The sequence below is a fragment of the Solanum verrucosum genome, unplaced genomic scaffold, assembly GCF_900185275.1.
Source record: "Solanum verrucosum unplaced genomic scaffold, falcon-dt-bn FXZP01000103.1, whole genome shotgun sequence".
Classification (NCBI taxonomy): Eukaryota; Viridiplantae; Streptophyta; class Magnoliopsida; order Solanales; family Solanaceae; genus Solanum; species Solanum verrucosum.
In genome coordinates, this window is record NW_026020048.1 from 3477195 (window position 1) to 3492311 (window position 15117).

General features: G+C 36.9%; 1 protein-coding gene across 1 annotated transcript; it reads right to left on the minus strand.

The window, feature by feature from the left end:
* Positions 1 to 917: 917 nt before the first annotated feature.
* LOC125822882 (leucine--tRNA ligase, chloroplastic/mitochondrial) lies at positions 918 to 14426 on the minus strand. Its single transcript, XM_049502350.1, has 20 exons — positions 14018 to 14426; positions 8027 to 8171; positions 7898 to 7954; positions 7038 to 7157; positions 6840 to 6944; positions 6477 to 6700; positions 6324 to 6390; positions 6086 to 6240; positions 5637 to 5901; positions 5284 to 5478; positions 5054 to 5133; positions 4258 to 4320; positions 4045 to 4126; positions 3537 to 3614; positions 3365 to 3466; positions 3065 to 3237; positions 2748 to 2925; positions 2546 to 2623; positions 1770 to 1901; positions 918 to 1364 (listed from the first exon to the last, which is right to left on the minus strand). Exons 1-20 carry the CDS (start codon positions 14398 to 14400, stop codon positions 1119 to 1121), a joined length of 2928 nt encoding a protein of 975 aa, XP_049358307.1. The 5' UTR covers positions 14401 to 14426; the 3' UTR covers positions 918 to 1118.
* Positions 14427 to 15117: the final 691 nt, after the last annotated feature.

The following is a 15117-nucleotide window of genomic DNA, read 5'->3' on the forward strand; positions in this document are numbered from 1 at the left end:
ATAAAAAGATAAACGAGACAATACTCAATTACCTACTAACCTTCAACTATAATTGCCTTCCTCCACAACCTTCTATTTACGATTATGTCCTCGATAAGCTGAAACTAACACCATATCATGACTAATATACCTAATTAATTACATCACCTCAATACTTCTTTAACCTACCTCTATCCCTCCAAAAACAATTCATAGTCACCCTCTCACCTTTTTTTTTTCTCACCACGTACTTAGTGTCCTTTTTTATAGTGGGTAACTATGTGTCATAAAATTACAAATTGGATGTTTTATATCATACGAAGGTGCATAGTAATGACATAAAAGATAAAAATGTATTTTATTTAGGATTTGTCAATACTACTATAATTGAAATCTGTCTTAAATCCATGAACATAATTGTATAGAACATGATAGAATGATTTTCCTTATTGTCACGCAACGCACATGCAAAAATACGTGTACTAGTTTTTATAATAGTAAGACTAGGTACCTTCCCCTTGATGGAATTGAGAAATTCCGTAATCTGTCAATAATTGTTTGGGGCACAAATCTTCACGACAATTAAAATGAATATTGGCACCGACTATTGAAGTAAACGAGACGCTAATTGTTTATTTAAATTAAGACACGAGAACATGGAGGCCTCTTTCGTGTAGCTAAAGTTTGTTTGGAACATATTTTACCTAACTTCCTCTTTCTATTCACACAAAATCCAAAAAGTCAAATCATCCACCTATCATTCTTCTGACAAATATATCACACTATTCTATTCATATTATTTGTCGTGACAAAAATTCCTTGTAAAATGAAACAATGTTCATTGATGTTTCTGTGAAGAAACATTTCATAAATAAATACAACAGCATATTTTGTACAATGGTACAACAATGAATATAATTTATGCAGACTTACTCCTCTCTCTCACTTTCTATTTCTTCAACTATACTACACAGCCTATTCCACTTACACTGCCGGAGAGCTTTTTGTCCTCTTAACAATATTGTACAGCAAATGAATTATGGTACAGGTGCCATCGCTGCTTTGCCACCAATGGTGTTATTAATCCGTCAACCTTTATGAAACAACACAATGTATAGGAATTTCAGGCATTGTGTCAGCTACTCTTGAGCCACCTTGGCTTTTTTCGGCATATCTATGACAATGTTCAGAATTTTTCCTTGGACGTAAATTCTCTTCCTAATAGATTTCCCATCCAAAAACTTGGACAGTTTTGTATCAAATGAAGCTAATCTAAAGGCCTCCTCTTCTGTGCATGTTTCTTCGACCTGTATGGTACCTCTAGTCTTTCCATTAATTTGGACTGGAAGGACTACAGTACTCTCTTTTAAATATGCAGCATCAGCCTGTCGTGATAACCAAAAATCAGTAAATGTTTCACCTAATTCAATGTTTTATTGATTTTTTAAGATGTTCATGAGCTTCTAGTAATCCCAGAAATTTAATTTGTCTCACGAGGCAACTATAAACAACAGTATGTTTTCATATTTTTCAAAATTATCTGGGTTTTAGCCTGTTTATATTGAATATTTGCTGAAAATGGACTCCTGCAGTTTTACAACAAAACTGAACAACTAAATATGTAGGTAAGTGATAACGAGAAGCTATGCAGTAGGGTGTTGGTGACCTAGGTCCCTTTTTTAGCAACAGTAAAGAGATTAGGGAAAAACAGGTATTCATAAGCTTTCAGAAGGGCGGGATCGGGAAGAGGGATAGAGAGAGTAACAATTAAGATAAAAAAAAATACTCACCTTAGGGAAGGGCTCATATGACAAGGAATTTGAGTGTCCCAGACGAGACCAGAGCTCCTCTGCCATGTGAGGTGCATATGGTGAGAGCAGCAAAACAAATGCTTCAATAATTGATCTCGGAAGCTTGTCCCACTAAAGACATGAGATCCAACAGATTAGTTAAAATGCTATCAGAAACAGGTAACTTGCAATGAACTTAATAATATAGCTACATCACTCTTTGTTTCCTTATGTCGTTAATTTTAAGCGGAAGAAATTTAAGTGGCTAATTTGATCTCATTTCAATGAAGTCTTCCGTGGAGATAGCCTCTTGCAGAAATGTAAGGTAAGAATGTAAAATAGACCCAATGGGGCCCAGCCCTTCCCCAAGTCCGTGAGTAGCTGGACCCAGTGCAGGGAATGTCCTTTTCCCAGGTGATGTCTACAAGCATTCAGTTGGATACTTTAATATAACAGGGAAGGAGAAGAGCTAGAGAAGTCCTCTTGGGAGTAGTTCACCAATTTTGTATTTCATTTGCCTTGAGGAAGAGACTGAAATCCCTTCCCTCATGCAATTAATTCTGACAAGCACATCAAATTTTTGGACTAAGCTGTTCTTCCAACTTGCCCAAGTTGGATACATTTGAAAATTTGACGATGACTTTTTCTTAATTCCTAAAAAATTGCTCTAAAGGCTGACAAAAGTTTAGACAAAAAAAAATAAAATCAAAGTGTGGGTACTCTTTTTTCCAGTTTTACTATTTTTTTAGCACCGAGGGGAAATCAGAACAAGAAACCTTATATGCTGCATTAATGAACTCCATCATTGCAGAAATTCCCGTGTTGAACCGAGTTCCTTCAATTTCTTCAGTTACCTGTTATAATAAACCACCTCGCAAATCAACAACTGCTGTGTAATAATAGGAAGTCATTAACATCCCAACCAAATTCCACTCCAAAGGATACATGCAAGTCATACCCAATGAAGAGTAGTACTACCTTATCAATGCATCTGTGTAAAGAACGAAGTTGTTCAATTGAAGGTTTCTCATCAACTGTGATAGTTCCATCCGGATATGAACCAGTGGGTGAGGCTGAACCAACAACCAATCTCCAAGATCTTGCTAGGAAACGGTGAACACCATCAATACCACTTGTATTCCACGTTTTTGAGTCTCTATCAGACATAATAAAAAGTTTGCATTACGCACTAGAAGATATGCTGTGCTAATACAACTTTGAAATGATCTACATATATCACAATAAACAAAATTTGAGAAACAAAAGAAAAGATAAGGACAGGCAGAAGCAGCTACCTTAATGGACCCATAAACATTTCATATAAGCGTAGAGAATCTGCACCATACTCCAAAACAACATCATCAGGGTTGATGACATTTCCCCTACTTTTACTCATCTTGTGAGCTCGGGCAATCAAGCGAATGTTGGGGTTGTCTTTCAAAACAAACAAGTCACCAGATTTCATGACCTACTCATCATCAAAATACCGTTTCAAACCGATGGCTTACATTCTGACAACTAAAGTTAAAATAAAAAGATGCTAAAAGATTTTCATAGGAAGCACAGTAATTGAACATGATCAGTGTACAATGAACCTTTTCCTCAGGTATTCTTTCTTGTTTGTACTCAGCCAGCTCATCAACAGAATCTGCTGATATCAAGTTTCCTTCGTCATCTTTGCATGCTGTATATTGAACCTGACAACTTGATCGTTAAAGAATGACAACAAAATAATGGACTTTCAAGACCCCAAGCAAATCAACTTACTTCACCAAGGATTATGCCCTGATTTATGACACACTTAAATGGTTCCTTTGTTGACACAGCATCTATGTCATAGAGAACCTGCAACAATGAACCTAGTCATGATTTTTAACAGAAATGTTAGAGAAGAAATATAACTTGCTCTCGTAAATTTAACTGCTCTTCCAAAGGACAAATAAAAAAAGAGAGGGCATTCCTCTTGCTTGTTAAGCCCTTTTTTTGGTTTAGTTGTCCTCCTACCTCATCTATTCTTCCACTTATAAGCTCTGATTAGAAGAAGATTTATGTCACTTGGCTTTCTAACAATGTACTGAAGTCAAATTTACGTTAGCGAAGGGATTCACCAGCCATAAAATGGGGTGGATAAGGGAAGAAGAAGAAATCTTTGGTTCATTTGTATCAACTGCAATATTGACAACATCTGCAGTAGCTAAAGTAGCGCAGCCAAAGCATGAAACTGAGAGTATTCTTTTTATTTGTAATAAGTGCATTGGGACTTGGGAGTGCTAACCTTGTGCCAGAACCTGGCATAAAGTAAATGAAGAACAGCATGCTCAGCACCACCAACATACACGTCAACAGGGCCCCAGTACCTATAAGAAAAAAGAAGCAAATGGATGGCTAATACTTTGAAACACCAAGACTTTCCAAACTAGTATGTATAACAAAATGAAAGCCAGAAAAATATGGAAGTGCTGATTATACAAAGAGAAAGCAAACTCACTGTTCTTGTGCCTTGTCAACCAATGCACTGGAGTTCTTTGGGTCCATAAATCTTAGATAGTACCTGTATATCAGTGGAGGATGAGTCACATGGTTCAATCAAAAGCAGCAAGATACAGATCAGACATATGACACATCCATAGGAACCTTAAAAGCAAAGATGGTTTCTTCTTTACATTACAGGACGAAGAGTGAAAGTTGCATTGGTTTTTTGAACCACATGTTATCAGTTTTAAGTACATAACATTGAAGTATTCACAGATTCTTTGCTTTCCTCACATTTATTTTCAATCCCATAGTAAGCAGCCAAATTTTCAGAGTCAACATCAGACGCTCTACTTATCTAAATACAGAGGTAAGTGTTGGCCTTTTACTTCCATTACTACCAGTGACAAAATATGCGCCCAGTGCCACCCACTATGGATAACGAACAAGAAAATTCAGAGTAAAGTACTTATCTTCTTCCTTTTCTTTTTTTTAATTGGTAAATCAGAGTAAAAATCCTTCCTATCTGCTTTGCCTTGTAATATTCTATGCTCTTGTCCATATTATCATACATCCCACAAACCCAAATATATAAAAAAAATATATATTCCCATTAGTTTTCTCTTCTTTTTTTTTTTGAAATTGGTACTATTCCCATTAGATTTCTCCCTTTTGACAAATGACAACCATATACAATATTTAAAAACAAAACCAATACTAGTTAAATACAAGGTCTTTTTAGGTGTAGATCTTGTGAAAGAAATTAAACTTCCATAAACACCCAATATTGAAGCAAATACATAGCTGATTACCAGCAAGAACCAGCCCACTGGGGCATGGTGTTTGTTTCTCGCCTAGCAGGTTTTCCAGATAAAGGATCTTTGGTTATAACCTGACAAATTGTTCAGTCAAAATAGTGAATGTCATTACATGAAGTGTGGTAAGCTAATAGGGAAGAACAAAACGGAAAAAAGAGAAGTACCAAATGACAAGGAACCAATGTTTGTCAAATTGAAATCATCACATATTAGGCAAAACCTACCCAAGAATCTGCTTTGGCAAGAGGTGGCTCCCCTGTCCCTGTGGGAGTGAAATCATCCAACTCAGGAAGGGTAAGGGGCAATTCGGTTTCTGGAACTGGAATACCTTCTCCGGTGTCATCCAAAAAGATAACTGGAATAGGCTCCCCCCAATAGCGTTGCCGGGCAAAAAGCCAGTCCCTTAACTTGTAATTTACCTGAAGCAAGATAAATCTGGCAATAAGCAAGATCTTCTGAGCGGTAGAAATGAGAATTGCTTCTTTCATACTTGACTTCATAATTCTGTTTAAGATCAACTTTCCAAAAACTGATATACAAACTTATGAGGTATCCCTCATAAATCAGAGGAAGTTACCTTTTTCTTCCCGTTTCCACTTTTCTCAAGCCATTGGATGACTCTTGAAGCAGCTTCTTTGCTAGGCAAAGCATTAATGTCAAGCCCTGACTCTGAACATGATGAATTTATCATCGATCCTTCACCTGAATATGGTTTCACAAAATTGCCACAATCGCTATCATCTGGTCTTACAACCCAAGAAATTGGGATAGTGTACTTCATAGCGAATTCAAAGTCGCGTGTGTCATGGGCAGGCACAGCCATTATTGCTCCTGTCCCGTAGCTGCATCATAATTGTTACACTACTATAAAACCCCAGAAACTTTGTCAACATGAAGTTCGTAAGACAAATAAATACTTTAGTATTAGGTTCTCATTCATTATGAGAGCATTAATGCAGTCATAGACTCATAAGACATATGTTGTTCGATGAATGTAGGACAAGAGGAGATAAGAAGGTAGACAACCTTCCCAAGACATAATCAGCAACCCAAATAGGAACAGCTTGGCCATTGGCTGGATTTTTTGCATAACAACCAGTAAAGACACCTGTTTTTTCCTTTTGAAGCTCAGTCCTCTCAAGGTCACTCTTTCTAAAAGCATGTTCCCTGTACTCCTCTACCTGTCACATCCGTCATCTCTTAATAGAACAAGAATGAACAGCATTTTGAGATTAAGAAAAGATCAAGGGGAAGAAGAGCATACATGTTTACTTTGTGCTTCTGATACAAGTGATGACAGAAAGGGATGCTCAGGTGCAAGGACTAAATATCTGCACAGCAAAAAGGACTAGCGACATGTGAAATGTAGTCTAAAAATGGGGCATTAATGATTAGATGTCAAAAGAAGAAAGCATACGTTGCACCAAAAATAGTGTCTGGCCTTGTTGTATAAACTGTTATTCTTTTCTCTTCTTCCTTGCCATTACCATTTATGACAACAAAATCCAATTCTGCTCCTTCTGACCTACCAATCCAATTCCTCTGCATTTCCTTTATACTTTCAGGCCAGTCTAGGTCATCTAAATCCTCAAGAAGACGGTCAGCATAAGCAGTTATCCTCAACATCCACTGCCGCATAGGCTGCTTGGCAATAAACAATGTACTGTAAAATCATGAAACCATCCAGGCGATGAAAATAAGGACTAGACATTGAGTAAACAGAAGTACTTCTTCTGAAAATTTCCTACCTCAAAATGTAACAGGGTATATGAAAGCTTACCTTTCTGATGACTGGATGCCCCCCTCTTTCACTTACACCATCAATTACTTCTTCATTGGCCAAGACAGTACCAAGTGCTGGACACCAATTGACAGGCACTTCAGCCTAATATTGGATTCAAAGAACATTGATAAGTCGAAGAGGGTCACTTCAACCTACCATTGACATAATAAAAATGAAATTCAGAAACCTTCAAACCTGATAAGCTAGTCCTCTCTTCAGAAGTTGAAGAAATATCCACTGAGTCCATTTGTAGTAATCAGGTTCTGTCGTAGAAATTTCACGATCCCAATCATAAGAGAAGCCTAATGATTTAAGCTAGAAATCAATATAGATATTAGCAAAGTGACATTTTTGAAGCACCATTCTATACTACGAAAGATAGCAAGAGATCAAAATCTTATTAAGTAACTAAAATATGAAACATTCTTGTTACATAGATTAGCACATAAACTCCAACAATGACAATTTAAATGCCCTAAGTTTTGTAGGGAAACCGTCCTTTTCTTACAGGTATTTAGAGCATATGGACATATAAAGATCTGCTGAAATTGAACCAGCAAGGAATTGGAGGTCAAGTAACAGAACTAACAGATGGTGGGGCATGACAGCAGGCTCATGGATGGAGAGTTGCAAGATAATATAGTAGCTATCATTTTAAAAGACAGGGCCAAGTGACCAAGACCTGAATTCACGAATGATGGTTCACCTATATAGTTACTTTGATAGAGGACTTTTTACTGTTTCTGACCTTCTTAAAAACCATGTACGGCTACACTATCATGAAAAGGCTAAATTCTCCTTCGGTGCTCTGCCAAATGAAAAACAGATAATCTGTGGATTTGCCAAGTCTCACTTAAACTGAAACATCACACATCCATACACGAAAGTAGCTCAAAGTCTATGGTCACCTAAATGAACACTTGATTCTTGAACTAGGAATGCAAATAGCAAACTTAGGGTTTTGATTTCATGGCAAGAAATTCAGAATTTTTGGAAAGGATTAAAAGCCTCAAAGTAAACACGGAAGATAGTCATCAAAACAAAATAAAGGTTACCTGCGAGCGAAAACGACTAATATTCCTCAAAGTTGTGGTTTTTGGATGTGTGCCTGTCTGTCAAAGGGAAGGGAAAAACTTAGATACCAGCGAATATTAAATTGAAAACAGTAACTTATGCAAACTTACGTCAATAGCATATTGCTCAGCAGGTAAACCAAATGCATCCCATCCCATTGGATGCAATACGTTGAAACCTTGCATGCGTTTAAATCTAGCAAGGATATCTGTCGCAGTATATCCAAGCGGATGTCCAACATGCAAACCAGCTCCACTGCAAGGATGAATAAAGCACCAAAGCAAAATTTAGCAGGTTGCGATTAATCGATTACAGATCCTCATGCAAAGGGAACATTTTGTCCAAGCTCAATGGGCAAATATGTCAAGTCCCGAACCTCACTGACGGAAAATTGTAATTCCTAAGAACAGAAGGTCAATTGCCATAGCTCACAATGGATTGGCAACTATCCACCAGAATATTCTTTTAAGTGACTGAAAATTTTGCACATGGGCAGAAACACATCTAGGATAACCTTTTCTTAAAGGGCACTTGATCCAGCAATCCATCTGCTGCCAAAGCTCTTTTTCTCCCATGTCTTTCATAGAAATTCCAAGTTGAGATGGTCATAGGCCTCTATGTCTAGCTCGTATAATATTCATGGCCTCCTGATTTTCTTCCTTGTATCCACACGTTCATTTGCTATGAAAATGGCATCCATGATCTGTCCATATTATATAGCCCATGCTCTAGATGTTCAGTCTTGAGCATGCGAGGAGGGAGGGTTAAAAGTTTCACATTGGTTGTGGGATGGGTAATTGGTCTTCTTATATGATTTTGGGCAATCCTCACCTAATTTATGGGTTGAGTTAGGCCCAAGATCCATTTCTTCACAATAATATTTCAAACTATTTGGCCCCCAAGGCCTAGCTCAAGTGGCAAAAGGTGGAGGATTTGTGGCTTAGGTCGCAGGTTCAAGCCCCACACCATGCAAAGCGAAGCCCGGTATTTAAGTGGAGAAGAGTAGAGGGGCGGGCCCATTATCCACCGAGTTTAGAAGGCTGTGATTGGTCCAAAGGGCAGGTCACAGACGGATTTCTCGGTTATCAAAAAAAAATAAAATAATTCAAACTATTTGGAAAAACCAAAAAACGCAGTCCAAGAAATAGTTGTTTCACAATCCAATGGCAGTACTTATATTTTTCGGAACAGAAGTACATTTTTGTCAATAAGTGCAATTACTGATATTCGTACATGCTTCAACATATTTAAAATTTATTTTCAAGAAATTATTTGGTCTTGTTTAGTTCTTAAAATTGATCAAATTGGATGTAAGTCAGGACTCTTGCGTTGTTCGAAGGAGTGTCTTCAAGTTGTTTATGTTTGTTAGTACACATAAATTTTGGGGTGCTGTTGTTTACTTTGCAGAATTATTAGACATAATTTGTGCTTCTACAACAAGATGGTGGTTAAACTAGATTCTTGAAATATTTTCCTGTGGGCCTCATGCTATACACGAGTGATTTGATACTTGATACAGAAGCCCATGCATTGAATTGGAAGTGGCAAATGAGATAAGATATACATCCTCATTATACTATTTGGAGCTTTAAGCTAGTAAAGTTATTTCTTTTCTAACGTTGATCCTTCGACTGGATTGGTTTGATACTATAGCAATATATAGTTCTTTTGAATTAGGTAACTTTTGTATTCACACAAAAAACTCATCAGAAACTGATGAGGTAGGATTTACAAACCCCCAGGGGATAACATAAAAAAAAAACTACTTTTGATTTTTACAATTGGCCAATGAATTTCCACTAACTATATGCCCCACTCCCACCCAACTGTATACTGTTTACACCAAAGTATAGAAGACTAAAACATCTCATCTTGATCTTCTGGACGTTGCTAGCTTTCCCTTCATAGCATCTCTTATTTCTCTCCTTCCATAATGTCCAACAGGTGCAGGCTGGGATACTCTTCCACCAATCTTCCTTTGATCCTTGCTTCCCTATTTCTTGTCAATGAACTAGTGCCTCAAAAGTGATCCTGGACCTTGTCCAGTTCACCCTAAGTATACATAAGAAAATGTTCCACATATTTGTAGTGGTTTTGCAGTGCAGAAATAGGTGACCATTTACCTCAGCCTCTTGTCCACACATGTAACACCTTGAGCATATCTATATACCTCTTCTCTGTAAGATTTCATAGGTCAAACAGGCTCTTCTAATCACCAACCACACAAAGCATGATACTTTTTGTGGTATCTTAACCTTACATATTAGTTTCCAAGGCCACATAGTTGTCAAAGAGTGGTTTGTGTTTCTTCCCAATAACAAGACTATACTGTGAAAAAAACCTTTGTCCACCATAGAGGCTACTTCCACTTTGCCTCGTACACCTTCTTTCCTAATTTTGTCTTCTAGTATGCTCACACATCCATCTAAGCATTCTCATTTATGCTACCTTCATCTTTTGAACTTGCAAGTTCTTGACTAACCAACACTCCACCCCATACCAGTGTTTTGGACGGCGAGAGGCGACAAGTGCCTGCCTCGCCACGCGGCGAGGCGCTCGCCTTTTTGAATTGAGGCGCCAATTAATACCAAAAATTAAAAATATTTAATTGCATATATAAATATCCAAAATCTCAATAGCAATAACATATATTAGCAAATATTTCAATTCAAAAACTAATAGTAGATACTAAAAGTCTAGAACTTTAAAGACCCAATAATTCAAAAGACAATACTAGAACTCTACAAGTCTATTCTTCTTTAAAACTATCCAACTCTTGAAGATCAACATCCTCTACATCATTATATTGCTCCTCATCTTCTTCCTCCCTTCGTATCCTCGTATCTCAAAATCTTTTTTTTTGAGAAGGCAGTTCAGATTTCAGAATTTCAGATTCACTTCACAAGAAATTGAAGTGAAGAAAAGAAAAAAATAAGAGAAGAAGAGGACTGAAGAGAAGAAACAAAGAAAAGAAGAGAACTGAAAAGAAGAAGAAAGAAAAGAGGCCATACCTTTCAATTCACGCGACTGAAGGAGAAGAAGAGATCGCAAGGTTGAGGAGAAGAAACACGACTAACCCCAAGTATGGAAATAGGAAAAAAAACCTAATTTTGACTAATATTATTAAGTCAGATCTTTTTAAAAAATTTAAAACAAAAAGGCGCTGCCATTCAGATCTCCATTACGTCGCCTAATTGATCTTGCCTCGCCATAGCGCCTTTGGCAAATGGCGCTCGCCATTCAGAACACTGCCCCATACAACAGGGTAGTACATTCTTATCACATAAGACACTGATGTGAGCCTCCATTTCATTTATCTCGTTCAAATATAATGTGTGACATCCTTCATCCTTGTCAATCTTCATCTCCTTGAATTATAGACCCAAGATACTTAAAGTCTCCTCTTTTGGGGATGACTTGTGTATCAATCCTCACTTCTCCATCTGCCTCATGTGATGTGACATTGAACTTACACTCTATGTACTCTATTTTAGTCCCACACATCCTGAAGCCTTTAGACTCTAGGGTCTATCTCCATATCTCCAGTTATTGTTAACTTTGTCGCGTGTCTTGTCGATTAATACTATGTCATTTGCAAATAGCATACATCATGGTGCTTCCTCTTGAATATGTCGTGTCAATTCACCTATCACATAGACAATAAAAAAAGGCTGAGAGTTGATCCTTAGTGTAGACCCATCTTGACTGAAAAGTGTTCTTAGTCTTTTCGCACTATCCTCGACAATCTTGATTCTATTGTACATGTCCTTAATCACTTCTAATATGTGTCGTAGTTATAATTCTAGAATTCAATCATCTCTATTAAACCTCCTTCAAAACTATGTCTTATGCCTTTTCTAGGTCGATGAACACCATATATAAGTCAATTTCTTCTCCTTCTACTGCTCCAACAATCTCCTTAAAAGGTAAATGGTATAGCCTCAGCATGAATCAAAATTGGTTCTAATAAAAAATACATTCCTCTTAATTCTAATCTCGACCACCCGCTCCCAAACTTTCATAGTGTGGCTTAGTAGTTTGATACTCATACAATTGTTGCAATTTTGAATATCACTCAAACTTTCATAGTATGGCTTAGTAATTTGATACCTTTATAGTTGTTGCAGTTTTGAGTATCACATTTGTTCTTGTACAATGGGATCACTATACTCCACTTTCATTCTTTGGGCATCTTAAACAACAAAGGTAGTCACTCCAAACCCACCTTGTTTTCCCTCTTCCACAATGCCGCAAGAAATTCATCTAGCCCAATTGTTTTTCCTCGTCTTATATTATGGATTGCCCTCTTAACCAGGGGGGACCCATATGTAAAGGTGGGGGTGCACGTGCACCAGTTAACTTCGGAAAAAATCATGTGTATATATATATATATATCTATCTTGAGAAACTGATAGAAAAAGGAATATAATAAAAAGTGCACCCGTAATGAACATTGAACTTCCCTTGGTCTACTGGTAAGTGAGGAAATACCTCCTTCCAGACCCGGGTTCGATCCTGGTCAACAACTCTTTTTTTAAACTCTTTTTATTACAAAGTCAAGTGTCCATTAAGCATTGAAAATTTTGCTTCGCTTATGCTTAAATATTATTGGTGCACCCAGACTCTTCAAATCCTGGGTTCGCCTCTGCTCTTAACCTTCTCAAATATAATATACCTATAATTTCCAAAATCTTGACTACTCTTGGTGTTCTCTAAATCACTTATTTAAGAGTTTATTGAAGTACTCTGCCATTTTATTTAATGAGGGCCTCTTCCACCTATACATTGTCATCCTTGTCTTTAATGCACCTAATTTGCTCAAGGTCGAGAGTCTTCATCTCTCTCACCTCAGCGAGCCTATACAATTTCATTACCCCACTTTTGTCCTCTGTTCTCCATACAAGTGTTTAATGTTATCGTTTTAACCGTTGTAATCGTCATCCGCGCTTCCTTCTTCACAATCTTATACCTCTCTTTGTTAGTCCTCTTTGCATCTTCATTCTTGTTCTCCACTAACTTCATGTAAGCAACCTTATTGGCTTCCACTTTCCCCTAGACCTCTCCATCCCACCACCTGACCACTTGGGTCCCCTAAAGTTACCTTTCGTGACTCTTAACACCTCTCCAATCGCCTTCCTAATATAATTAGTTGTCCCAGTCCACATATTATTTCCATCCCACTACTCTCCTAGGCCTCCATAACCATTAACTTCTCCCCCAACTCCTTAATTCTTTCCTTAGTCAAGCCCCACTCCCTACTTATCCTTGGTTGGTCGTATAAAGTTCTCTTTTTCCTCTTCCTTTTAATCGCCATATCCATTAGCAAGAGTTTATGCTACATTGTGAGGTTCTCGCTCGGAATAACCTTACAATTCTTACATAAACCTCTATCACTCTTCCTAAGAAGTAGGTAACCGATTTGAGTTTTTGCTACCGTACTAAACCACCCTTATGTTACATGAAAAAAATAAAATTATGTCTAATAATCTTGTAAAGCTTAGAGCTTTACCATTTTCAAGTAACAAACTTCCCAAAAATATGGTGTACATACACAAGGCAAGAGTCGGGACCAATGTAAATCCAAGTTGAAACTAAACCATATTGCCAACTAATATCACCTATATAGATCTTTACTTTCATAGTGTCATATCTTTCATTAGGTTTGCATGGATTCCAAGATATTGTAGGTCTTTCGAGACAACTCTTTTCCATGTAATTTAAGGTCCAAAAATTCTTTTTAACACCATAGTTTCACACCCATAGATTGGTACTTCTAGAGGTCGACGTAGGATAGCAACAAACCATCTCAAGTGATCTTCTCTGGTTTTATGGTGGACTTTAACGGTCCAACATTCACTCACATATAACACTATATTGAACTTACCTTTTCATTTGGTGGGCATCCTTCTATCACATAATACCTCACTAACACTTCTCCATTTCACGGTATAGCAAACACATTATTACCAGTAGGTTGATTTCTTCTCATTAAAACTCCATAAACTATAGAGCTTCCTTCTCGTTAAAAGAAGATACTCCATAGTCCATCCTTGGCACAGAGCAATTTAAAGTTGAAAGAGTGGGAGGAAAAAAGTCCGTACCTTGGATATGGGAACATATCAAGAACATAGAATTTGGGCTTGGAAGTATCAATCTCATCAGGGGTTCGAAATGTCTTATTCTCTTCCCAATAATGTTGCCATTTTGGTTCAATTTCGTGAAACGGATAAGCCCTTTTGACCTTCTCATGTTGCTCATTTGTCTTTTGAGCATCAATTGCTTTAACTAGCAAAGTCACGGTATTTTTGTTAGAACTTTTTGTACAATTGGAGACTCCGAAGCGTTCATGGTTAAAAGATTGACGGCGGAGTATAGGGCTGTGATAGGCAGGGAGTATGAGCGCAGGGCGGAGGATAGGAGGACGAGGGAGGAGATGAGGAGGCAAGTGGTGAAGGTGCGTAGAAGTGTGGAGTGGAATGGGCATTGCTATGAGGAGGGGAGTGAAGGAGTTGCAGTGGTTTGACAAATTTCGAAGGTGGCAATTTGTTGAGAAGAAGAAGATTGGATAATGTAATCATGGGCTTGGGCTGGGCTTACTCTCTTCATAGAGTTTGGACCATAGGAATGTCTTCATTTACACTTCTGTCCCTGTTTTGTGTTTATTCTCAAGGTCAATAACTTTTCACGACATAAATTAATTTTATAAATTTCAAATAAAATAAAAAATATTTGAAATATATTATAAAACCTACATGATGTTGTCACCTTACTATTGGGAACGGTTTGGCCATGAGAATTTTTTATTGTAAAGAAAAGTATTCAATCTTTTTTATTTTTATAAAATGACCTTATTTAAATTATATTTCATACTTTAAAAAAAAAAATTTAAATTTTAAATATTTATTACAAAAAATATGATCAAACACAACTGAACTTTAAAAATTCTAAATAAAGTAAAAAATACTCCCTTCGTTTCTATTTACTTGTAAGATATTTTCTAATTTGATTTTTCTTTTACTTGTTATTTTTGACAAATCAATGAAGGACAATAATTATTCTTCTTATTATACTCTTAATTTATTAATATTGGCTTAATGTCTTTGAAAAATGCAGTGAGTAAAATATGTTTAAGACTATAAAACAAGAAAACTTATTATATCAATCATTATTTTCTTAATAGGTATGTCAAATTAAAATTTGA

Excerpts from the sequence above, each read along its gene's own strand:
- LOC125822882 (XM_049502350.1), bottom strand. The coding sequence starts at position 14,400 with ATGCCCATTCCACTCCACACTTCTACGCACCTTCACCACTTGCCTCCT. Across the intron at positions 7,158-7,897 it reads TTAGTCGTTTTCGCTCGCAG|CTTAAATCATTAGGCTTCTC; the intron begins GTAACCTTTATT and ends ATTGATTTCTAG. Across the intron at positions 6,391-6,476 it reads GACACTATTTTTGGTGCAAC|ATATTTAGTCCTTGCACCTG; the intron begins GTATGCTTTCTT and ends TTTGCTGTGCAG.